The following is a 26,259-nucleotide window of genomic DNA, read 5'->3' as shown; positions in this document are numbered from 1 at the left end:
AGCTCAGGGAATGGCAGGTGAATGCACTGGAGTCTGAGATAAGGCACAGCATAGCTGCGAGCCCCCCTCTGGGTATGTACAGCGCCTGGCACAGTGCGCTTTCTTTCCTATGCATAGTCATAAGGATAACACGCCTTGAGGCAAATTCACCCTTCAGAAGTGGGATCGAGTGCACTGGAGGCGACGACCTTGTTCGTGGGGCATGGCCAGAGAGATCTCCTTCCGAGCAGGGTCGTGTTTAATTCATAGCTACTTTTCTATGTCCCCAGCTGTCGTCACACCCAACCTCCACCAGAGAAGAGATGCCACTTGAGCAGGAGGATTGGTTACAAAACAACCTAGGAAGGTGGCAGAGCTGCCAACTCTGGTGTCTCGCAAGACGTGGTGGTTTTCTTAAAGCCCCAGCTCTGGGAGTCAGGGGATTAGGTGAGGCTCTCAGCTTTCCTTAAAAAATATAAAATGTCTAGCCCTGCTGTCTGTGGAGAGAAGCTGGGAATTGTGACCCAAGCGCAGCCCAAGGGCTCAAAGAGAGAGAACACTCCCCAAACCCTGAATCACTGCTTGAAAAGTCTCACGATTTTTAAGCCAATCTCATGATTCATCATTGTTGGATACTTGGGGTTAGTGATAAAGGGGCTGGCACAAGGAGCCCAGGCAGGACTTCAGTAGTGCCCAGACCCCGTGCCAGGCCTCTTTACAGAGGTGAACGTCACCCTTGGAAAGCAAAGGATTCTGGGAGTCTCAGTCCAGATAGCAGAAGTGACGCCCAGGCCCTTTGGGAGGAAGCGGATGCCGTCTCTTGGCCGAGCCAGGTCGGAAAGCCCTGAGTTCCTGGAGCGGCGCCTGAAAGCAGGGCCACTCATCTAAGAAGTGTGTGTGAGGGGAGGGAGGTGGGAGCTTGGCGGAAACCTCCTCTGCTTCTGTGACTGCAAACCCACTTCCTGAGAGAGGCCGGGCCCCGGGGCTCCTCCGAGCAGCACTGCACCTGGTCTGTGGCCGGGACACCAGGGTCAGGTGTGGGGGACATGACGCCGCCAGCAAGGAACGGAAACGATTTGCTAAAGTGGGCCCGGCTGCTGGGCTCTGAGCCTGGGACTTGCAGCCCTGCTCAGCGGGCAGCACTCATGCCAGGCTGGTACTACATCCCCATGGCAGGAATTCCCAGGATCTTTGCTTCCCAAGGGTGGCAGCCCCCCCGTCCAACACACGCAGACGTAGAATGGGCAACAGTGCTGCTCCCTGCCGCCCATTCCTCCTCGCCCCCCGTGAGCTCCGCACCCAGGGCTGCTTTGGGAGCTGCTACCCACTCTGCACCCGTTATCTCACCCGCCGAGGAGCGATGGAGCCCTGCAGTGGCGGAGGGCGTCACTCCCTGCGCATCTCCCACAAACACCCTGATTCCCCGCTGGCCCCAGGGCAGACAAACACATGGGAAGATGGAGAGAGCTGCTCTCAGGAACAGAGGGCAGCAGGAGCCAGGGTGAACCCCCCATCAGCTGCCCCCACAACCAAGGCAGAGGAGAGGGTCTCAGGTGCAGCAGGGCCCCGCTCTCACGGCTGGTTGACAGGCTCTGGGGGTCTCAGTCCAGCACCCAGGGACAAGAATCCACATCACATAGGCCCCCCTCATGACTGTCCTCTTGGCTGGCAGCCCCAGCGCAGAGGCCAAGGGCTGGCTGGGCCCCTCCAGACCGGGGCCAAGGGCTGGCAGGGCGGCGTGGGGAAAGTGCAGCGCGATCCGGCCCAATCAGCGACCCCGCCACAGGCCGGGTGGTTGGAAACCTCCTCCTCGGCGCACATTACATCAGACCTCCCCGCACGCAGCGAGGGCCCTGCACAGATCACACAAGCCCCGCCCACGGAGTTCGGGCTCCAGCATTACGTGACCGCAGCAAAGCCACATGTTACCCACCAACACCCTTGTCACCCACCCCCCTTTCCCCTCACCCCCACGCCCGGGGAGTTTCCACTGGTCAGCCTCAGTCATTTTTTCCAGCCGACAGTCACTTCCAAGCCCGACTGTACTGAGAGCAGCTGAGGTTTCCATCTGTCCCCCACCCTGCCCTGCTTACCCCTCTGAGCTGGGGAAAGGGGCCAAGGGGAACCGAAGATCCTGATTGCAGGGCACATTTCAAACCCCCCCAAAATGCAGGGGAGCTGGGAAATGCCCATCACCATCAGAAATGCATGCGCGTGTGAGCGGGCATGTGAGCGCGCGTGCACGCGTGTGAGCGGGCATGTGAGCACGCGTGCACGCGTGTGAGCGGGCATGTGAGCGCACGTGCACGCGTGTGAGCGGGCATGTGAGCGCGCGTGCACGCGTGTGAGTGGGCATGTGAGCACGCGTGCACGCGTGTGAGCGGGCATGCAGGTGAGTGTGAGTGTGCAGGTGGGTGCTTGTTCATGTGCATGCCTGTGAGTGTGCATAAAATCAGCACTTATGACTCAGCAAAACACAGGAAGCAGCTGTATGGAGTGAGACGGGGCCATTTTTACAGTCGCTTTGCAGGCTCTGACGGCACCTTAGCCCATCCCTGCTGTCCACTCTTTGAGCTCGTTGATTACCCAGGAGAAGCTACAGTAATAAACACTCTGCATGTCCCTAGCGCCTTCCAGCTCAGGATCCCCCAGCGCCCTGCAGAGGTCAGGATTACAGCCAGGCGGAAAAGTTCCAACAAAACACTTTGTCCTCGGAACCTGCCGGTTTGTCAGAATCAAACCGTTTAACGGAGCTGGTTCGATTTCAGCAATGTTATAATGGAAACTGGCTGGGCTTCTGCGAGCTCACCTGCCTGGCTCCTCAGCAGCGCTCCTGGCAGCCTGACAGCAAGCGGACACTAGAAGGCCTGGAAGCCTGATTCTCATGCTCACGGCTTCTCAGCAGTCTGGGCTTCCAGGCCATCCAGGGTCGGTGACTCCCAGGTAGCCAGCCAGGCAGACGCCGCAGCCAGGGCTCCACTCCCCTTTCACAGAGAATTCCAACATTTTTGGCTTTTGTTGCAAAATCGAATGAAACCAGATTCCAAGATATTGAAATCCCCCACACAGTGGAATGACTGCTCTCCGCCCGAGGCAGGGTCGTGATCCCCCAAGGTACAGACGGGGAAACCGAGGTGCAGAGGGAGACGAGATTCGCATACGATCGCATAGCAAGTCAGTGGCAGAACTGGGAATAGAACCCAAGAGTCCTGACTACAGAGCCCCGGCTCCTCTAACCGCTAGACCATGACACCCTTGGGTTTGACCAGCTACTTTAACCAGGGGAGATCCAGGCCCTGGGCACTCGGCCGTTTCCACAGGCCACCGCAGAAGGGCAAAGACTGGGTAACACTCACTGGGTGTTGGCTCCTTCGTCAACCTGAAGGCGGCTGTGTTGAGCAACCCAACACTCAAGTGCTGCCTCTAGAAGCCAAACCACGTCCCCCGGATTCCATGGCTGAGCCCCGCCCCCACAACCCCCAGATTCTGTGGCCGAGCACCCCCTCCCCCCCACAACCCCCGGATTCCGTGGCTGAGCCCCACTTCCTCTGCCCGTGCTTGGCCACCCGGGGAGAACACACCTGGAGGCAGTGGCCCCGGGGAGCGCCCCGAAGGCTGGCCGTGCCTGGGAATCGCTGACTTGAACGCAGGCAGGCGGCTCTGGTGCTGCGGGGACCCGTTGGCACTGCTGAGCCCTCCGTCGCTCCCAGAGGGCGGTGTGCCCGCGTAGGCTGCTTCGTGGCTGGGCAGAGGGGCTGACGACTGGAAAGGGAGAGCAGGGACGTGGGGGTCACAGTGGGGCCCGTGGGGGAGGGGATCACCTTGCCAGGCAGCCCCGGTGGGTGGGGGAAGGGCAATGAGTGGATCTTTGCCATGCCAAGGCATCGCCATGGTCTCAATCCCATGCAGGGAACGGGGATCCGGCCACTCACGTAGAGCCTGGGCCGCGCCACCGTCAGGTCCATCCCCTCGTTCAGCTTCCGGACCTTCTCCATGGGGTCCAGCCCTTCGTCCAGCTCCAGCTCCTGGCTTTCCAGCCCCAGGCCCTTCCGCTTCAGCGTCTGGCAGGGAAGGAGCCTGTGAGCGAGGAGGCCCAGCAGGGATTCCCTTGGCAGGCAGAGTGGGGGGAAAGTGCCCAGGGTCTCCTCGCCCTGCCCCTCCCCACTCCCACTACTGCCCCCTCGCCCTGCCCCACCCCTCGCTTTGCATTCTCCTCACAGCTTCCTTCCCCCCAGACCCTGGCACAGATACAGCAGCTGCCCCCTCACCCACTCCCTGCACACTCAGGCTTTGCCTTGGGGCAGGAGGGACATGTGGGGCACAACTGTGTCCTTCCCTGCCTGCCCCATTGCAGTTGCGTCTCCAAGGCCCTCTCCCCACCTGGCCTCTCGGCTGGGGCTGCCAGCAAGGGGTTGGTCAGTTACTGCCAGTGGTCATCTGTCTGCTAGGATCTAGGCTGAGACCTTGCAAAACCCGTTTCATGCAGAGGCTGCTCAGCAGCTGCCTGCCGGGCCAGCTTGGCTGCTTTGCCTTTCTAATTGCCCTGGAACCAGCATCAGTTCTGCCCTGCAGCCCCCTGCGAGCCCAGGTGGTGTTACCTCCAGGATGTCAGAGTTGGTGCGGCTCTCGTGCGGCTCGCTGTACTCCGTGTACTTGAGCAGCACCTTGTCCATGTCGGTGCTGGCGTACTGGAAGAGGCGGTTGGTGCTGTTGAAGATGATGAGGGCGATCTCGCAGTCACACAGCACGCTCAGCTCGTAGGCCTTCTTCATCAGCCCGAACTTGCGCTTGGTGAAGGTCACCTGAGGGGCGGGCACAGGGCTCAGGGCAAGCACAAGGCACCAGAGCGCCGGCCCTGCAGACTGCTGCACTGGACTGGCCTCCAGACTGACACCCGCGTAACTCCCCTGACATGAGTGGGGTCACACCAATGCCCCCCTGCCGGGACGCAGTGGCAGGACGTATTTCTCCGAGTGCTTGGGGCCAGATTCGCAGGTGCTGGGCACCCCTTCCACAGACCTCCACTGCCACGTAGGCATCTCGGCCCCCGCTGCTCCTACTGGGACGCAGGCACTCAGTGGCCTGACGCCCAGCGTGGGAAGCGCGTCTGAAAATCTGGCCCTGTGCGTGTGTGGCTGACAACACAGGACCCGCCGTCAGCTGGGAGTATAATTAGCACCGACCTCAGAGCACTGAGAACTAAATTCGGCGCTCGGCGCTTAGCCTGAGCCTCCCCTTGGTAAGTGCTGCACACACCCCCAGCGTGTCCAGTTTGCACAACTGCTGTGACCACCCACACATGCACGCACACACAGCACTGCCATGCTAGGACAAAGGGCGTATTTTTACCAAGCCTTAGAAAAACGGTGGTAAGATCCTAGTGTAGACGAGGCAGTTTGCCGCGCTAGCAGGGTGAGGCAAGCCCTAGGGGGAAGGGTGGCTTTATCCCACGCAGCAATGGGTGTGGGACCTGCAGACTTCTCCTCACTAGGGTGGTCCCGGGGGTTAGTGACCACGGGTTGGCTGTCACACGGCCAGAACACACCCTTTGTCCTAGAGCAGCCAAGTCCCCGTATCATCCCGGCCTGGCTACAACACGTCCCTCTGTGCACAGATGCACCGAAGGGGGCAGCAATGGCTTCCGCAGCCCGTTCTAAGAGCTGACATGCTCTCAGTGGATCAGAGCTCTAGAGAGCATGGGCATTGCCAATTGGAGTCTGCAAATCGGCATTTTCCAACAAAACCTCGTTTCACTGAAAAATTCCCAAGCAGCTCGAACCTTGGGCGCGGTTCTCCACCGCCCTGCTCCTTGTGTAGCCATTTATACCAGTGACGGGGGAGCCTTTCGCACCCACCTGGCGCTGGGGTAAATGACCGTGAAGGACTGGGGCCGCTGAGGTGCAGCTCTTTCAGTTAAGCAGATGAGCTTCTGGGTGTCTATCTGCACCAGCCCTCACCCAGAACGGACAGTGTCCTCTGGGAGAATGCAGCCCGGCAGAACCTGGAGCAGCCACGCCCAACGAAAGGGCTAAATTAGTGCCCCTCCTGCTAGCCAGCTGCTGCTGGTGGCTTCTCAGCGCCATTATAAATATCGTCTCTCATTAGGTACACAACTGAGCTCTCTGGGAGGTGTTCTCCAGACGCCGCTCTGGAATAGCATTGGTGGCACGGTGCCCACTGCCTTGGAACTGCCAGGCAAACCTCTGCCCCGTGGCATCACTGGCTCTCGTGCTGCCTGCAGCTTTTATGGACCTCAGGTCACGTGAGCAAGGGTGACCCGGCATCAGCTGCGGCCACGCACGCTGCATGCTCCTCACAGCGCTCGAGGAGATGCATCACATCAATGGCTGTCATAACGACCCGGGGCACATCCTGGGCCAACCCTCCGTAACACGCGACGGGCAAGAGGCTGCAGTGCATTGGGAATAGCCTTTGGAGGCTGCTACCACTAGGTCGCTGGGTCAAGCCCAGCCCCAGGCTGAGGAACTGGCTGGCTCAGGGCACTGTGGTGGGCTACACAGCACATCTCCCCGTGACTCCAATCCTGCTCACGGTTGGTAGGGATTGGACATTGCCCCTGTCTGATGGTCTTGGGTCTAGTTGCCAAATGAGCGTGCAGAGTCCATGCTAATGCAAGACTGAGCATCTCATTGGGGGTTCCTGCCGGGCAAGGCTGGAGGCTCAGTGCCTAAGGGATGCAGTGCAGGAGCAGTTTACTCTGCCTCTGTGCGCGCTACATTTCCAGAGCCAACAATCTTGCACCTTTCCCCACCGTTGAATCCAAACTCCTTTGCCCAACCTCCGGTGTTTCCCAGACCAGTTTCTGGATGGGCCCTGGGGCTGGGGATTACCTGACGGTTGCGCTGGTCCAAAATTCGACTAATCTGTATTTTTTTCCGGCCCATTTTTCACTGCTTGTTTTGAGGGGATGCTGGAATAGAGAAAGAAATGGTTACTGATGCATCTGCATTGATAGCAGCCCACTGAGCGTTAGACCAGGCTTTGCAAATAGTGCTAAGAACCACAGGATCCAGGTTTCTGAGCCTACCATCATTGGGCCATGAGGTGGGGGCTCGGATCTAAATCCAAACCTGACCTGGGTGGAGAAGGTGATCCTGGGGTTAACACAGCTCTCCAAGAGAGCCAGTTCCTAGGCCGAGATGCTTTGGATCCATTCGCTTCTGGGTTGGAGGCCTAGAATGCTCTGCCAAGCACCAGAGCGAGCTGGCAATGGAGTTCACAAAAGGACATTTTCAGGGGGGAAAATCACTTTTGATGAAATTTTTCAATGAAAAAACAGAATCCAAACCAAAAATGATTTTCAGCTAATCAAAAACTTGAAAACTTTTCTTGGGGAATTTTGACAAAAAATATTTCATTTTTCAAAATGCCCATAAAAATCATTGGCAATGTACAACCAGCGGCGTCAATCCCTCTACCCCACAAGGTGAGGGTCTCCAAGGGGGTCTCGCTGAACTCCACCCAATGCCTGTTGACATTCAATGGGACTTGGACACCTAACCTCCCGAGGCAGTTGAAAATGCCTTATTAACCCAGAGTCCCCAGAAGAGGGAATCTTTGCATTTCAAAACTCCAGCCCCAGTGTAGAATAGCAGTGTGCTTCCTCTTGAGCTGCACCAGATAATCTGCTGCAGCTTTTTATTACTGACTCCCGAGTCTAGGTTATTTGGAGAACGGTTACAGAGGAACACTGACCTGGCTGGGGGGAGGGGGGGGTTCTCCACAGGACAAAGGGGACGTTTTTAGGTTGCGGCGGGGGATGGGGGGGCGGAGGGGGTTTACAATTTTTTTTAAGCAACTTTTTTTTTTTTTTTTTCACATACAGACTAAATTTGACCTCAGACATGTTCAGGTCAGGAAGTGGTTGCATGAGAAGTTGTAAAATGCAAACCACCCACTTCTTTCATTGTGTGTGTTTGTTAGACATGTGGGGGGGGGGATCAGGAAGGCAGAAGAGAGAAAGACCCCAAATCTCCCTGCTGCCCCAAAGAACAGGGACCCTTTTCTTCTTTCATATCCCCCTTAGGATATGACTAACTCCTGCAGGACTCCTGGGTCCTGAAATCTTGTCAATTCCATTAAGTAGGTCCCTGGTACTGACCCTGGTGTGAGTTGACTCCAGTGAAGGTCCTGGCCCACGCTAAGAAATCGACTTGTTGCGATGATGAATCCCCACGAAGTTGTGCTGAAAGTGGCCAAAGTGCTAGTGTACACAGGACCAAACCAGTTTCAGCTCTGGCTCCATGGGCCCAATGGCAGCCAGTTGGCTTGAGCTGAAGTAAAAGAGGTGTTGCAAGTATCCCTAACAAGCCCCCGGCCTCCACATGCAGCAGCTGCTAGGAGCGTTGGTTGTAGCAGCTGGTCATGACCCCGGGGGGGGAGGGCAATAGTGCAGGTCATGACAGTCTCATATGCAAACTAGGGAAACGAGGTGTAGATCAGTGGCTCTCAACCTTTCCAGACGACTGTCCCCCTTTCGGGAGTCTGATTTGTCTTGCGTACCCCCAAGTTTCACCTCACTTACAAACTATTTGCTTACAAAGTCAGACACAGAAATACAAAAGTATCACAGCACCCTATTACTGACAAATTGCTTCCTTTCTCATTTTGACCATAGAATTCTAAAATAAATCAACTGGAATATAAATATTGTCCTGACATTTCAGTGCATAGTCTACAGAGCAGTATCAACAAGTCAACGTCTGTCGGAAATTTTAGTCTGTCCTGACTTCTCTAGTGCTTGCTTTGTAGAGATGTTGTAAAATTAGGCAAGTATCTAGTTGCGTTGATGTACCCCATGGAAGACCTCTGTGTACCCCCAGGGGTACGTGTGCCCCTGGTTGAGAACCACTGGTCTAGATGAAATGACTATAAGGTACGAGTGGAAGTGGTTGAAAGACACTCAAAGAATAGGTTTCAGAGTAGCAGCCGTGTTAGTCTGTATCCGCAAAAAGAACAGGAGGACTTGTGGCACCTTAGAGACTAACCAATTTATTTGAGCATAAGCTTTCGTGAGCTACAGCTCACTTCATGTAGCTCACGAAAGCTTATGCTCAAATACATTTGTTAGTCTCTAAGGTGCCACAAATACTCAAAGAGTAGTTATCCACAGTTCACTGTCAAACGGAGAGGGGTATCTGGTGGGGTGCTGCAGGGGTCGGGCCTGGCTCTGGTACTACTCAATACCTCCATTAATGACTTGCATAACGAAGTGGAGATTATACTTATAAAATCTGTGGCTGACACCAAACTGGGAGGGGTGCAAGCAGTTTGGAGAACAGGATTAGAATTCAAAATGATCTTGACAACTTAAGAGAAATGTCTGAAATCAACAAGATGAAATTCACTTCACTTAGGAAGGAAAAATCAAACGCACAACTACAGAATGGCTGGGTTGTCACACTTCTGAAAGGGAGCTGGGGGTTACAGTGGATCACAGATTGAATATGAGTCAGCAATGCAATGCAGCTAGGAGAACATCTGATATTCTGGGGTGTATAACAGATGTGTTAGATGTGAGACATGGGAGGTCTGCTCGGCACTGCTGGGGTCCTGTGTCCAGTTCTGGGCTCCACGCTTTAGGAAAGATGGGGATAAACTGGAGAGAGTTTAGAGGAGAGCAACAAAACTGATAACAGGGTAAGAAATCTGCCCTCTGAGGAAAGGCTAAAAACCCTGGGCATGTTTAGTCTTGAGAAAAGAAACCTGCTGGGGGGAGCAGAGAACAGTCATCAAATCTGTGAAGGGCTGCTATACAGGGGACAGCGATCAATTGGTCTCCACGCCCACTGAAGGCAGGACAAGGAGCAATGGGCTAATCTGCAGCAGGGGAGATTTAGGTTAGACATTAGGGAAATGTTCTAACTCTCCGGGTCATTAAACTCTGGACCAGGCTCCCCAGGGAGGTGGTGGAATCCCGTCACAGGAGGTTTTTTAGAACAGGTTGGACAAACCCCTGTCAGGGCTGGTCTAGGGTTACTTGGTCCTGCCTCAGCGCAGGGGGCTGGGCTCAGTGACTTCTCAAGGTCCCCTCCAGCCGGATATTTCTATGATTCTAGGTCCAGCTGAATCGGTGCTACTTGTGGGGGTTTTCAGCATGGCCAGGAAGCCATGAGCTTCCCAACTTCCCTAGTTCAGCTGTTTCTTCCATCCCACAATATTACACCTCCCACGAGACCCTGAGCACTACGGGAGAGGAGCTGCAGGAGTCCCAGAATACTATACGGCTATACAACAGTCTGGGGACAGACCCAGCAAATCCCTCAGTGCTGGGACCCGCTATACCACCATGGGGCAAGCAAACCAGCCAGAGTGGACCAGCTCTCCCCAAGTGGGGGAAGGAGTCTGTGCATGCTGACCTGCTGCTAACCCCAGGGGATAGGGTGGAGGGAAACCGACAGAGAAAGGACCAGGGTGCAGCTGGCAGGAAGATACTTGGAGGCAGGGATTCTTGTATTCATTTCTTCCAGGCATCTCCAAACCTTCCTTCCTATTTTGGATTTAGACCTGGGTCAGTTTGGGCTTGAGAGCTGTGTACAGAAACTCCCCAAACCTCCTCAGTCTGACCCTCGATCTGGGGACCTCTGCAGGTTGCTCCCAGGCCAGAACTCCCAGGGGAATGGTCCTTTGTTGAAGCATCCATAGCTCTGCTCCCAGCTCCCCAGAGGCACTGTGCAGAAAATCCACCCATGCCCCCTTCCCCTGAATGCAGCGACTGGGACTTTTCCCAAAGCTCTGGGTGGGGTGGAAATGCTGGGGCTGGCTCATCCCACACCACCCTTCATTCACTCGAATGCCATTTCTCATCCTGCTTCCTTCTCACAAGCCCTGGCCATTTACCCTCTTCCTCGGCTGCTATATTTAGCTGATCAAAACTAATTTTAATTTATGGAAGGAAATTATGCTGTAGTTCCCACGACCCGACTGCCATTCTATGTCCTCAGCCCACGCATGACATGAAGGTATGCCCAGGGTGACGAGAATACCTCAGCGCTAGGGACCTCCGGCTCCGGTGGGAAGGGACTTACCGGAAAAAGTCAGATATTCCCTGGTGAAAACTTCAGGAGGTTTCCCAACTTACTTCTGCTTGCGAAGGGCGAAGGGACCTGGCTTTCAGTAGCCCTGCCTGGGTGCAATTGCTTGCACTGGTGAAAAGCAAGGGTGCAGGGCCAGGAGTGGTGGCCTTTTACATCCAGGCTGCGCAGGATGCAAGGCCGTGGGGAGTCAGGCCCTCAGAGCAGGTCTAGGCTAGTGACACTGCACTGCGGTTCAAACACTTACTGCAGACGCAGCTCACTCCAATGCTACATGTCCCCTTCTGAGCCAAGTCATTGAGGTGCAGGTCTGTTGCAGCCTCCTGTGGCTAAGCTTAAGGCTGATTGGCCAAACTGGTGGCCATTACATAGACACGTTATATTTGTTCCCAGTGGGGCTTGCACCAGCATGACTCACGGTGTCCTCGCTTGCACTACTGCAGTGCATTTGCACCAGGAGAATGGCGTTGGCATAGCCACACCAAGGCAATCAATCCCACGATAAACGAGGGACTCAGATCCTGCACAAAGCTACTGAGTCTGGCATGTTTATTCTCGTGCCATTGCTTGGGGTCACCTCATCATATTGATTTTCAAAGGGAACCTGCAGAGTTATAAACAGAAGAGCCCACAGAAGAGCCCACCCCTCAGCCAGAGAACCAGCAGGGGAAGGACACAAGAGGAGGCAAAGCCACTAGGTTATAAGCTCCACAAGCCGGGTGCTTGTAAACTCCGTAAGCCCCATCCCCAGCCAAACAATCCTCCTCTCCTACAGAGCTGGTCAGCTCCGGAGACCCGGAGGAGTTTATATGCTCGGCATGCTCCTGGCTCTCCATTCCTATCACCGTCAGGGTCTAAATATGCTTTTGGGCCAAAGGCACAGGGTAAAAAACCCTCCACAGTGAGTGGGTCCAGTTCCAAGCCCCGTTCCTGCCAGCACCTACAAACACTCAGGAGGGATCACTCTGGTGGCATCTGCGGAGAGGTGGCAAAGGGCCCCTCTGACATCAGAGAGCATCTGGCCTGGAGATCTAAAGTAACAGCAGCTAATTAATTCTCCCCCCTCACCCAAGGGCTTCCTCTCTCCCCTCACTTAATCCTGTGTGTGCTGGTCCCTCCTTCCTCCCCTATCAGACTGCATCTGCCCCTCCGCCCTTCGAGCCAGTGGGTCACTTTAACACAGGCTCAGGCAGGCCAGAAGCTATAAGGACACAGGGGACGGCTTGGGAGGAGTGGGCTATCTAAGCATCAGGGGGCAGAGCCATTGCTGAGCCAGTACAGGGTAGAGGGGATGCAGTTTGTGACGCCAGAGTCAGCGGCTGGTAGCGCAGACTAAAGCAGCCTCGAGGCTGCCCTAAGTTGCCCCCCTGCTGCACTGGCTCCCTGTGGGGCTTTGCAAGACTGCACCAGCCCCAGCATGAAGGTCCACCCCACTCTTGCCTCCTCCAGCTTCTCCTCTACATGCAAACTCTCCACCCCAGCATGCCCACTGTGCCCTGGGCTGCTTGCCTCAAGCCCCGAGCCTAGCCGGTATACAGGGACAAGACGACCACCAGAAATCAGGTCCCAGGCTTGAGCTGCCCAGCCTCCCTGGACCCAATGTTCTATTCCTAGTAGGGCCAGCTCAGAGGACGGCCCATGGACTCCAGTACAGGTAACTGACCTCCTGGGCACAGCACTGCCCTGCACAGACATCCCAACCCCCCAGGTGCTAGACCTGCAAATTAGGCCTTTGCCTCTCTATCCTTGGCCAAACATTTCCCTTCGTCTCTCTGCTGTTCCCCAGAGGTGGCTGCATCTCCCTGCTACTCTTGCAAAGCACCTTGACTTCCTTTGAGATAAAGGCCCTAGATAAATGTATCATATTACTATTCAATCACACAAATAGTAGCTGGTTGTCAGTGGGTTTAGGAAGGACCAATCCCTCCATCTCAAGGGCCAGTGGAGCGAGTTAAAGGTCACGAAGGCATGGAAATCCCAGAGGTTTTCCTATGCCCACCCTGTTCTGGGGCCGGGCTTTCCTCTCCCGCAGAGCAGGAGAACCCAGTGAAGGAAGGGATTCAAATGACCCCATGCCCTGTGAGTGACAGGTCACGTCCCCTGGCCCCCGACCCACCAGCAACTGCAGGGTCTGCTGGCATCACAACAAGAGCGTTGCAAGAGGGGGAGGAGACGTGGAGTCTAAAGTGAGGAAAGGGGAAGTTACAGCAGCCACCACGCAGGGATGGGATGTCGCTGGAGAGCGGGAGTGGTGCAGCCCTGGGGCGACGCCAGCCAGGCCGGGATCTCCAGCGCAGCGTGCCCTGGACTTCAGCAGAGCCACACGGGGCCTGGCCTAGGGTATTTAGTGACAAGGCAAATTAAAGCCAAGAGCAGCTGAACTCCAACCCAGGGCAGCTAAAGGGGCACGAGGACAAAGAGCGGAGAGGATGGATCTTAATCGCAGTCCTGCCTCGATCCCTGGGCATTGCATCTCTCTCCCCACCCCACAGCTCCCATCACCTACAGGGTATTCACTGAATAACGCAGATGGGGAGGGCTCATGCAACAAGCAGGCTGGTTTCATCAGCCGCCTCCCCGAGCAGCTCATTACAGGGCAGAGGGAGCCGCTTTGCTGCAGCTTCACTGATGCTCAGGCAGCAAGGGGCAGCAGGGGTGGGGCCTGGCTGCCTGTGGGGTGTCTCTGATCTAGACCAACAGGCCAGATGGGGCCGAGGTTTGTGAAATCAGCTGGGTCCTGCATGTGCACCAGGAAAACACACGGCAGCCTGGGAAAAGGGCGATTTCCCACCAGAAGCAAAGTCACCACTTGGCTCCCGGAGGGGGGTGAAGCAGAGGAGGAGGAGGAGAGCTAGTCGGTCCAGAGGCAAGGGAGTGGGGCAGGGAAGGGTGGCCTGACGGAGAGGGCACTGGACTGGGAATCAGGAGAGCCGGTTTCAATGCCTGCCTCTCACAGAGATGTTCTGTGTGACCATGAGCACCCTGGGTCTCAGAGCAGGAGTTCACTTTCCAGCGTTTGTCCACATGGCATTTGGGAGCGAGTGGGAGCGAGTCGCGGGGCCAACAGACTTGGGCTAGCAGGGCTCGTGCTAGTGCTCTGAAAATAGCCGTGGAGACAGCGCTTGGAAGGGGGTGGGCTCCAAAGCTACAACATCCCTCGGCTTCAGAGCTTGCAGTCCAGCACCAGCCGCAACTTCCAGGTGCTGGCAGCTCCCCGTAGCTGTCAGCCCAGACTGGGAGGCTTGCTCCAAAATGCTGTGCAGACCTGGCCCCTCCTGTCACAGGATCTGAGCACCTCCCAGTCCAGAACGTAGGGCCCCTGCCAGGCCCGCAGCCTGCTCTCACTCCCACCACGCAGGGAGGAGTCCCAGCAGGAGCCTGGGGCAGAGCTGGGGACTGAATGTGGCTCTCTCAGCTCCCAGGCCAGCACCCTGGTCGCCCTTCCCTGGGGTCGGGAAGAGAAAAATCCGTTCATGAGCATGAGCAGCCCCAGCACCCTGGTGCCAAGGACCAGCTGTGTAGCTAGTGCAGGATATTTGCTGCAAACCCCTGTGTTAGCTGGTGGGAGAGGCAGGGGGTTGCGCTGGACACTTGGGAAGCACCAGTCAGCAGAGCTGCATGTACCTTCTTGTGCCATGACAACACCCGGCAGCTTGCCCTGCCCTTTACATCCCTTCCCCCATCAGGGTGCAAGAGGCGGCGGGGGAGGAAGGGGGCAGACTGAAGCTCCTACGCTGTGCTAAAAGCAGAGGGGAGCTTCTCATCCTCTCCTGGTGAGCAGCATCCCCCTCTGCTCTCCCTTCCTTCTTGAGTCTGCCTGGTGCAGTGAGCGTACCCCCTCCTTCTTCCATTCAGCGTAGCCCCCGGTGCAAAGCCACAGGTCTGGCCGCTCGCACAGCCTGGCCATGCAGCAGCCTTGTAACTGTGCTGGGACCCGCTGGTTCACTGGCGCAGCTTGGGCAAATCAGTGACAGGAGAGCCAGGACCCTGCACACAATCTGCGGCTCATGCCTCAGAAATCCCACCTCCCTGGGATCAAACCTCCGGCCTGTCCACCCATTTCCTACCTTCCTGCCATACCAGGCTGTTGGTGGGTCTGCGCTGGTACCCTGGAACTGGGCGGAAGGGTACCAGACCAGTGTGGCCATTTATGAGTGTGGGAGGGAGTGGGTATCCCCTGAAGATCATTCCTTGTTCCATTGTCCTCTTCCTCTTGTGGTCTGGAGCAGGCCCGAGGTTTCGCTCTTGTTTTAATGTTGTGGCGAGCTCATGTCACTGCGGTGAGGTTTCTGGTTCACTTTCCCAATGGGCCCCAGGGCTGTATTCCTGTTGGCTTTGCTCCATCAGGTATTAAAGAGGGAGATGTTTTCACTCCAGATTTTAATTGCTTCACCCGCCTGCCTGGCTGATAAGCAGATAAGCAGCATTAGTGCTCAGGCAATTATCCCATTGTGCGCACGAAGGGCAGAGGCCCAGGCTGCCTTTCCCATCTCCAGGCAGCGGGGTGCGGCAGATTATTGGGAGTAGCTGCTCTCTGAACCTCACCTTGCAGCTCCATGGCTTTCAGGCTGCAGGATCCTCCAAGCGTCAACCGATGTGTAGATGTGCCAAGGACTCCAGACTTGCTCCTGCTGGGCAGCCCGTAGCTCTGAGTGCTGGCAGATACTTGCAGCGGGTGTTCAATGCATGGCCGGGCTTAGAGCATTTCACCTCCAGGCTGCCACTTTCAGTCCAGCCCCAGCTCAGGAATAACTCGTGCCGTTCCAAAGCTGTTCTGTGGGCTGGTGGATCACACTCCAGCTCCCATTGGACAAAGGGCTAGCTAGGACCCTCACTGCATCACCTAGACTGCAATTGGCACAAACCGAGCAGTTTCAGCAGAGAGGCCATGGATTGAATGGACCACGAGTCCTCCAAAGTGAATGCTAAGAACCTCCCTGACTGAGTTCATCCCTGTGCATCCTGGAAGCCCTACTGCCTCTCCCCCTAGACTTTTGCTTATCCCAGTGCATGCTGGGAGCATCTCAGCAGCCCCCCACTCCCAACACTTGCTCACTGATGCCCAGTGGCAGGGGGTCAAATTATACAGGGCATGAATTGTTTGGGAGCTGGGGCAAAGAAGGGGTGTGGTGACCGGGATAGGGCAGGGCGGGGATTGAAGACGAACGCAGAGGGGTGTGAAAAAGCAGCAGGGTGCGATGTTCTGCCCCAAGCCCCAAGTGTGCCTGGAATGTCCCCCAGCCTCGGGGACCCCAGCTCCGTAAAACCCCTTGGCAGCAACATGGACTGAGGGGAGCGGGTGGGGAATAGACCCCAAGGGAAACCTTGCTGCTTCTAATTGCAGCCTTCTCCCCTGCTGCCAGGCAAACAGCTTCCTCATTAGAGAGACTACCACTGAGGACTTGGGGGGAGGGGGCCACCTGGCTGCCAATCAAAGAGCGACTCACGTCGGAGGGGAGCCCCCTGCTCTGAGGTGCAGAAGAGCATCACCCCAGTGCACCCCGGCTTTGGAAGTTACGCCCCCTGAGCTGCTGCCATTCAAACAGGGCCAGGGCAGGCAGCAGGGAGCCAGAGAGATGGTGCAAAAGGGACAGGCTGAGTGTGAATCGGGGGGGAGGAGCAGGGAGGTAGACTCCCCATGAAATGTACCGTACCAAGGAGCGGGGACAGAAGGGACGGGGCTGGTCACTGGTTCTAATCCAGCCAGCCCAGCTCAGGTGGGCCCAGATGGCTAAAGGCACTGAGTACTGCTCTGCTCAGGGTTGCAAGGCATAAGTGAAGGCGGTGGCGAATGCCCAAAGCAACCGAGACGCCTGCCGGTATCTCCACTCTGCAATCAGAGGTGTGTGCAGCTCGGGTTAGCACACCTGCGCAAGCAGGGCGAAACGTCAGGCTTGAGAAAGCCCTGGCTGGGATGATTTAGTTGGGGGTCGGTCCTGCTTTGAGCAGGGGGTTGGACTAGACGTCCTCCTGAGGTCCCTTCCCACCCTGATAGTCTATGAAAATCGGCAGCAACGCCCCAAGAGCACAGACGTGCGCAGGCTGGAACCGTGGGTACCTCCTCAGTGCCTGGCCCGCACCAGCCATGTCTCTCCTGCTCTTGGTAGCCACGCTAGCTAGCTTAAAGCTGGCCTGGGCCTGCCCACCTGAGCTGCCGCCATGCCTCCTGCTGCAGCACGGGCAGGCCCCAAGTCCCACTGACTTTCAACGAGAATTAGTCACTTTTATCACCTTCAGACTCCAGGTCTTAGAGACCCAGCATCATTCTCTGCTGAAGGGAGGCCCCTACCTGGAACGAGCTCGGGGGGTCTCAGCCCATGCCCATCACAGCAGCCACCTTCCGGGCGAGTGTTAATTGGAAGAGGGTCCTGAGGACCAGCTCACCGCTCCGCACTGGGAGGAGGTGGCTGTGGCTCAGAGGTACGTGGAGTGGGGAAGCCTGTTCCCTGTGATGTAGCTGTTCTGGGGCCAATATTACTCCTGAGCCCTAATCCTTCCCCTCCCTGCTGTGACTCTTAGGGGTGTGATGGGGTTACGCCAAGGCTGGCCTCAGCTCTCCTTGTTAGCAGCACTTTACAAAGGTCATAGACCCTTCATGGCACCCTTGTGCATTAGACAAATACCTTCCGCCTTGCGCACTTGGGGTCACCGAGGCCCACAGAGGGAGAAGCACCTTGTGCACTGAGGAGTCGGTGCCGGAGCTGGGATGAGAGCTCCCAGCTACCATGGCTCAGGTCAACCTCTTGAGCCAGTCCCAGGAGACACCACACTCCAGAGCTCCCAGCCCAGCCCTGTGCAGCAGACATAGGCCTCGTCTGCTCCGAAGGCAGCAGGCACCAACTGGTGTAAACTGATTTACACCAGTTGAGCATTGGGCCCTGGAACTTAAGCTGCTGATACAAAACTCTAATGCAAGCCCCTCGTGCAGACACGATTCCCACCAAGGCAGCGCCACTCGCACCTGTGCAGCTTATCGAGTTTCACCCGTATAAATTGTGTCGACACCTAGGGGCTTGCACGGGGGCAGCTAACCCCAGCCCCTGTGCCCGGAGCAGACGCGGCTTTCCACTTTACCAGACAAACAGCTGCAGGGCCTGTTGCTGACTTGATTTTGTCCAGCTAAGATTCCGGTCGAGCTCAGAGGCCATAAATCCCTCGGTGGGTTTGGCCAAAATGGAGCCCGGATGCAAGCTGAATCACTTCTGCTCTGGAGACTCAGAATATGCTAGAGCGTCTCCTTTTAGCTGCTCTGTCTACTTCCCCCTTCCCCGGACGGAGGTGTCCCGAGGGCTCTGGTTTGAGCAGCCCTTCGGAAGCCTATTTTCAAAAGGCATTGTCTGGGCCCTGCGGCCGTGCCATTTCACAGCCACATACAGTCCCCCAGGGCGTTGGCTGCAGGGCTACTGCTCCGAGGAGCCAGGGACCGGCCCCATCCGAGAATAACAATAGCACTCGGCAGTCACACATGCTCGCTCACCCCAGCCTCCCCGGCTCTGAGCGTGAAGTCTATCGATGACGATGGCCGTGGCCTTGAAACACGGCCAGGGGTAAAAGGACAAAGCGGGGTGTGAGCAGATGGGTGGGCTGGGTCTGGCAGACAATGCACGTCTCCGTTCAACGTGCCATTCAGCGCCCGGAGACGGGTGTGCGGAGGGCTGGGGGTGTCTCGCAGGGGGCGTCTCACAGGGGGCATGAGTGAGGGTGGCTTTCGTGCTATCCTGTGGCCTCTCCCATCCTTTAATTCCCTCCAGAAAGGCTCATCCGTGGTGCATTTGGAGGAGCAGGAATTCTGAGCGAGTTGGGGTAAAAAGTTGGGGGCCGGGGGAGGCAGTTCCTAACAGCTCCATTCCAGGACACAAACTGGTGCCTGGTCTGAGCTAGCGCTCAACCCTTTCCAGATTGGCTCCAGAGGAGCTCCTCCCGCCCAGTTCTCACTGAATGGCATCACACTCAGCCAACAGAGTGGAAGATGGAAGCATTACATCATGAGAACTTCCTCTAACTGGCGGAACACAACCTGAAGGCAGGATGCTGACTCAGCAAACTGCAGAGAGTGGATTCATTTTGCCTCAGTGCCCCCATCCAGCAGGAGCCCCAGGGACCATGCGCTCCACCCTGCTGCCCCACACAGCTCGGGGCACGTCCTTGAAGCTTAAAAAGGCTGGGCCTGGCTCTCTCTAGCCTCTTGGGTCATGGGGATCCGGGGCCGAATGCCACCCCAGCCCCCACTATCCCTCTGCTACTCCACCTGAGTCCCCGCTGGAACCCGTCTCCACCCTCAGTTCGAACCGGCTGATGTCAAACGCAGGCGTGATTCTGATCAACGTGCCCCCCACCCCCCGTGCTGACAGGTCCATTGACCAAAGCTGACTCTCATGTGCGCTGTAGTTTTTGCAGCTCTTCACACACAGTCGTGCCCCAGCTCCAAGGCCTTCTGCCCCTCGCTCTGAGCTTTGCTCTACAGGGACAGGGAAACATCATAGGAGTCCCGAAACTCGCGACCCATCATTCCATGGCCTTGCTGCTGCCACGAGGATTAATATTAACTCTGAAGATCTAGTGTGCATGGATGGGTCATTTGCATCGCAGCAGAGTGCATCAGCTTCCTATCTGAAGCCCTAATTAGTGCTGTGAGATGCGCCTGAGCCCCCTGAGGAGAGCAATGGTTTTCCATGGGTTGCAGCAAAGTCCCATTGTCACAGGTAGCAAGGAGCGGAGCCAGGGACGCCCTGTAGATGTAAACCCTGCTCACATTTTGGTGACCATAATGGGAAAAGCTCCATAGGTTTGATCCCCTGGAATTTGTGGGCGCTGCGGTGCCAACTCTGGTCCTTGGGGCATTGCACCCTCTGTATCGAGTTTGAGTGGACCCAGCTCAACAGCTTTCACTTGGATCCAGAACTCCTACCCAATCTCCCCCAGATCTCAGCCTCCCCAACCCAGATAGGGTCCCGTGAAGAGTTTAGCAAAGAGATCAGGCCCTGGGCAGCTCCCGCATACTGCTGCATAGTTTGGGGACAGAAAACATGTCTAAAACATTTACAAATGACTCATCAATTTTGGGGCACCTCGATGTTTGGACGCCAAGCTCGAGGCACCTGAGTTTTGAGGGGCAGGTGCTCAGCATTGAACACCGGGTCCCTTTCAGCTGTCCCATCCGGGGTGTCCAAAAACGTAGGCAGCCTAAATCCCCAGTCACCTTTAAAAACAAAAGTCAGATCCTATATTTTTGGAGGATTTGGGGGCCCCAATTCATCCTTGATTTACCCATGATTTACACCAGCGCGAAGTGGGGTGTAACTGGCTTCCAGATCAGACCGGAAGCATTTTGCACTGGTGGGAATGATTGTGCAAGGTGAAGGCAACAATGAATTGGATTGTACATCCCCACAGGAGCTGGGGTCCCTGTCTGGGAGGGCCAGGGGAGATTTTTATTTATCTTTAATCCCAATTCCTTTAGTGGGTTGCAGGTTTTTTCCTCTGCCGATCCTGGAGCTTTAGCAGATCACCCAGGAAAAGCAGGATATTGAAACAAAAGCCACCTCTGGTGTGAAAAGAAACAAAACAACAAAGAGAAAATCAGCAGCTCCTCTGCAGGAAACCACTCGAGAAAAAATGAGCAAACCACAAGAATAGAAAGGAAGGGAGTCCTGTCTCTAGGGATGGATGCGAGGCACCAAGCCCCTCTCCATCCCCTGCGGTAACCAACTAACTGCAGCAAAAACAGCCAGGAGGGTAATCCAAGGCCTGCGGAATCCCACAGCTCCTATCAAAATAACACGGCACCATCCTCGGCAGAAAACTCTCAGCTATTTGGTTGTCCATTGAAATGCTCCCCACCGACTGAAGAGACCAGGACGTGACAGACATGAGTCTGGTGTCTAGCCAAGAGTGGCTTTACTTTTGCAAGTGTGTCACCTGGTGACCAACTGTCACGATCAGCAGTTCTGGTTTTCAAACTACTTGCCCAGTAAACCCTGCATTGTGCCCGCATTTCTCCAGCACAGCCAGGGAGAGCACCAAGTGGGATTCAGCCAGGGGAGTTTTCTCTTAGCTCATTTCTCTCTCTTATGGGTGGAAAGAGATGAAATTGCATGTTTCTCCCTGTTGTTAAGATCCCAGGATTACAGCTCTGACATTGAGGGCTGGGCAGGGGGAAAGGTAGAACAAGAAGAGACACACACTCAGGATATTCCCTAACACGCCCGATGCTGAAATGCCAAAAACGGGCATTTCTGTGACATCTGCAAAAAGCAACTTTTTGGCAAATCAAACCAGTGTCTCTTTTACAGCTGGGTCAACATTCTTCCATCAAAATATTGCTTCAGTGGAAAACGGCATTTATGAAAAAACAAGCAATTTTCAGTAAAAATGTAATTTTTTTGCCACAAGTGTTCAGGTTTTTGTCAAAACCCCCAAACCTGAAGATTTTTTGGTTTTAAACTAATTCTTGTTGGAGGGGGGCCTGGAGTTTTGGGGGGTTGTTGTTTTTGTTTTGTTTTTACAAAAGAACCCCTCAAAATGACAAAGAAAAACGTTGACAAAAATGAGAAAAAAAATAATTTTCGTCAAAATATTTTGCTGGGAAAAACAAGTGATTTCCCAAGCAGCTCTAGTCTCCTTCACCAGCCCGGACAGAGGGAGACAACTCCCAGCCAAAACCAGTAAATCCTGGCGATCATGCCAAACGGATCTTTGGCTTCATTTGGGGGCTGACTAGTTGAGTTGGGCCTGAATCAAACCCAGATCTGAACCCTCCGTACACCCCGGGAAAGTTCTGCTATTGATCGGCTTCTTTGCACCTGGGGCTTCATCTCCTAATGTGAGTTTCACACCGAATTCGGCTTAAAGCAGCACTTTATCCCTGCCTAGCTCCTATCCCCCGCACAATGACTCTGCTGAACTGTCCCTTCATATCCCAGAGATGTTGCAACCCAGCAGAGCTCCTTTCTCTTGACAGTCCCAAAGGGACGGTTGCTCTCAGTTTCTGAGGCCTCATAATGCAAACAGCATCCCAAGTCCAGCTCAGGAAAAGTCAAAGTTTACCAGCATTTTTGCTAGAGTTTGACAGGGCTTCCTGCTTTTTATAGCTTGTTTAAACAACAAACCAGAATCAACCAGAGAGTCTGAAATGTAGCTCAGAACTGTGCAGATAGAGAGAGGGGGGAAATCAGTGCTACTGAGATTCCAGCCTACGAAAAAAAAAATTAAAGCGACTTCTGCAGATGCTAAAACATTTGAATCTAATAGCTTTACTGCACAGATGGGGCTTAGACCTCACAGATCAGATCCTGGGAGTCTGACTAGTGTTAAATGCACTGACCGCACATATTCTGTCTTCCAGCAAGGACTCTCTCTCGCTCTCACACACACATGTTCAAGCAGCACCAGAAATTTTCACAAGAGCCAGGGCATTAATCGTGGGGCCCTGGCCAAATTCCAACATGCTAATTACATTCTGCCTCCCTAAGAATCCCACCCACTTCAGTCTGGATACAGGGCACACCCTTCACTGCCTCCCTGAGACTGCTGTGTAGCACTGTTGTGCGCTGTTACAGAGAAGCTGGGAAACAACCCTGAAGTGGCTGCATTTCAGCAGTGGGCAAAGCAATCACCTTTTATAGTTGTAGGATCTTTGGGTGATAGGCCCTAGATACACATCAATCCTTTTATTCCCTTCTTTTAAAGAAACTGGAGCCCATTTTGCGCTTGACAGAACCCCCAAATATTTCAGTCTGACGAAATAAAGTGGGAGCACTTAATAATAAAAGAGCAAAATATCAGAGGAGGTCAGGGTATTGCATGGGACACCTGCGTCTACCCACAGCCCAGGTTGTGAGCCAGACTGGCTAACAGGGCACATGTGATTTGCATTCACATTTACTTTTTTTTGCAGAATCCTTTAAAAATCAGGTCCAAAAAGCCTTTTCAAAATCCATCATCCCCCACACAGGAGACCTCTATAGACTGAGCAATCTTGGCTCTTCCCCTACCACAGTCTCTCTCTTAAAATCCTGATCCATCGTATGGATCAACAGCCAACAAAACGGAATCCCGTCTCCCACCACCACCACTTGTTCCTCAGCAGGGGCTGCTGGATGGCTACACACATTCAGAAGTGCAGTGAAGTGTTGCACTGGTCACACAGGGGTGCCTGCACAGAGGAGCCCAGCTATGCTGACAGTGATGCAGAATGAAAGTCCCACATTGTTTCGATGCATCACGGTTGCCTCATTGCAAATCACTTACAGTGAAACTTCTGCAGAGGGCGGAGTATTTTCTGTTACAAAAATAACTGCGATGGAATCATAGAAGATTAGGGTTGGAAGAGACCTGAGGAGGTCATCTAGTCCAACTCCCTGCTCAAAGCAGGAAGGATTCTATTGTACCAGAAGGAGAAGGCTTGGTCTTTTTAGAAATGGATGAAACACACGCACCCAAATAAACACACACACACACTTCGGCTGCCTTCACACGGCGAGCTAGGGGTGCGATTTTCCTCCTTGTGAACACATACTTAAGCTAGCCGTGCAGCCGTGGTCGCATGAGTAGTGGCAGCAGAGGCATGGCTGAGCCATGCCAAGTACGTACCCACTGGTTTCAGGCAGGCGTGTACTCGGCACAGCTCAGCCACACCTCCTCTGCTGCTCCCCCGCGAGCACAGCTACTCCGCTGTTCATACTCACACTAGCGCGAGCACATGTACGTGAGCAAAAGAATCACACCCCTAGCGTGTAGTGTAGACACAACCTCAGAGTATTAGATCTTTGGGACAGGGACTGTCTTTTTGTTCTGTGTTTGTACAGCACATAGCGCACCAGGGACCTTCTATGTTTCAGCCGGGAGTTTTGTTTTGTTTGTTGTAGAGTTCTGGCCAGGGGCTGAGCACATCAATGTGTTAGAGGTGTATGGGTCATCACACTGGTTTGTTATGGTAGGGTTATGGGTACTGGGCCGTGCACGCTGGTTTGTTATCGTAAGGTTATGGGCGCTGGGCCATGGGCTAGTTTGTTACTAGCTAGGTCACCAGTCACGGGGTGTGCGGGGGGGGGAACCCTTAGAAGTTTGGTGATGAAGCTTATCCAACCCCCAAACTCTGGTCCTCTCCTCCTGCCTTTCCCAGCTCCCCTCCTCACCCTCCCTTCCTCTGCGCAGCCCTGACACCTCCTTCACTTCCCTCTCTCTCCTGTGGCTTCAGCCATACAGCCCATCTGCCAGCCAGCTTACAGCAGAGATCTCTGCCTAGCTCTCTGCTCCCAGCACCCCCTGGCTGCCTGTTTCTAATGCACCCATCACCTTGGTGCCCAGCCTCATTCTCTGCCCCTCCACCACCCCGACCAGCATTGGCTGATCAGACTTCCCGCCTCCCTCAGGAGCCCCGCAGAGCGAATCCTCCTGGGTTGTCCTGATCACTGCAAACTCGCCTTGAGCTTGGGGCTCCTCTGCTCAGCTCCATGGGTGAAATCCTGGGCCACTTTAACACCAATGCCAGTTTGGCCCTGGACTTTAACAGGGCCAGGATTTCACTCCATGTCTTTACATGCAGACCCCTGTTGAAGGCTGCATGTTTCTCCACTTCACCTCGTGGGCCTCCTCAAGACACAGAACCTGAGTCTCATGGTCCCTATAGGGATATAGGGACAGCTCCTTGTTCCAGCCTGGTCTCCAGCAGAAGCTGCTCCCTGCTCACTCCAGGGTGTCATGCTGGGCAAGGCCCCAGCACTGAAAGAGCCAGGTGCTGTGTGTCACAGGGTGAGCTGCCACAGATACTGGCTGGGCCAGTGTCCTGGGAGAGGTGAAAAGGGGGCACTCAGCTGAGGAACCAAAGAGATTTTTCAAGGTGTGGGAGGGGGAGGAAAGATTTTTTTCCCCAAACACTATTTTAAGTTTAAGTCAAATTTGAGGCCTGCCAGCCTTGACTGCCTCCCTTTGCCCCAGGGTGCCCAGAATTTCCCAGGACAGTCCCAGAGTCATCCACTCTCTCCCACCCCAATTCAGTCCCCAAGTCAGCTGCTCTGATCCTGCAGGCACAAGATTAAACGTAAGTCTCCCCAGTACACAGAGTGTAGCTGAACTGCATGCGATTTGTAACCAGTTTGATTCACTGATAGGAATGCAGGGATTGCTGGACTGGGTCAGCCCACTGGCCCATCTAGTTGTCTATCCTGTCTTTGACAGTGGCTAGCATCAGATGCTTTAGGGGTAGGTATAGGAACCCTGCAGAAGCAGATGAGGGATAATGGGACCTACGAGGTGTCATCCTGGTGTCTAATAGCTAGGGTTTGGTTTAAGCTCTGAAGCAGGAGGTTCTTGCCTTCCAAACGCTGCACAGATCTCACCAGCAAGCTGCAAAATTAATTTCTTACCCGTGAAAACCCCTCTCTAAAGTTAGCAGCCCTAGGAAACTTTCCATCACTATAAGAGTAAAGCTCTCGGGGACAGGGTCTTGCCGGAAATCAATTGCAGGTGGGCAGCAGAATACAGCAGAAGATTTGCTGGACCTGTCCCCAGGGAGGAAGTTTAAGGTAATAAGATGCACTTGTACCAGACAAGCGGGGGCTTCTGCTGGAAACTTCATATACCTATAATAAACAGAGGACCGTGGACCAGATTCTGGGCCCACCTAACACAGACCCTAGGTAAACACTTGCTCAGGGAAGCAAAGCTGGTCCCACCAGCAACTTAATACATCCTATAAGTGGATTCTTGGGCACGTGCAATATTCTTTGTGCAGCACAACCCACGATGATAAATTAAAGCAGAATGAAACCTTGATCCTGCGTCCCTCTGAAGTCAATGGGACTCAGCACAGGCTTTAGGGGTAGCTCTAGGTGAGCGTGAGACAGGATCAGGGCCTTAGGTATCTGACCTTTAGCCTGCCAGAGGCCAGACTGCCTGCAAAGCCACCCTTTTTCCTTGGAGTTCAAGTCAGGGCTGCGTGGCAGGATGCTTGGAGAAGGGAGTCAGTATTGCTATGGAGGTGAGGTGGGGAGCATGGTTTTCTAGTGTGTGTTTTAATTACCACTGGAAGTGCCCAGTGCAGCAGATGGCATTTGAAATCAAGGGAAAAAAAATAAATCAGTGAATCAGTATAAAGAACCTTTGACCTCAATGTTTTCCTGTGATACCTGTAAGTCATCTGGGGCCAGACCTACACCTGGAGGAAGCAAAGGCAACTCAGCCCCTACTGCTACAACACGCTACATGCTGTGTGTTTAGATAATGC

General features: G+C 54.7%; 1 protein-coding gene across 5 annotated transcripts in view; it reads right to left on the bottom strand.

The window, feature by feature from the left end:
- The window catches only part of MEF2B (myocyte enhancer factor 2B), a 68,110-nt gene that overhangs the window by 4,864 nt on the left and 36,987 nt on the right, over window positions 1-26,259 (bottom strand). For 4 of the 5 annotated variants that reach the window (XM_073324626.2, XM_073324631.2, XM_073324629.2 and 1 more), the window contains exons 2-5: window positions 6,831-6,910; window positions 4,578-4,781; window positions 3,912-4,040; window positions 3,561-3,741 (exon numbers count right to left, since the gene is read on the bottom strand). In XM_073324626.2, coding sequence (XP_073180727.1) covers window positions 3,561-3,741; window positions 3,912-4,040; window positions 4,578-4,781; window positions 6,831-6,884 — 568 coding nt within the window. In that variant the 5' untranslated portion in view covers window positions 6,885-6,910. Of the gene's footprint in view, window positions 1-3,560; window positions 3,742-3,911; window positions 4,041-4,577; window positions 4,782-6,830; window positions 6,911-8,101; window positions 8,931-26,259 lie in introns of those variants that run through there. The other variant, XM_073324628.2, reaches the window with a different exon arrangement.

The sequence above is a fragment of the Lepidochelys kempii genome, chromosome 25, assembly GCF_965140285.1.
Source record: "Lepidochelys kempii isolate rLepKem1 chromosome 25, rLepKem1.hap1, whole genome shotgun sequence".
NCBI classification, from domain to species: Eukaryota; Metazoa; Chordata; order Testudines; family Cheloniidae; genus Lepidochelys; species Lepidochelys kempii.
Note: the sequence above shows the minus strand (reverse complement) of the source record. Positions and strands in the feature narration are given on the sequence as shown.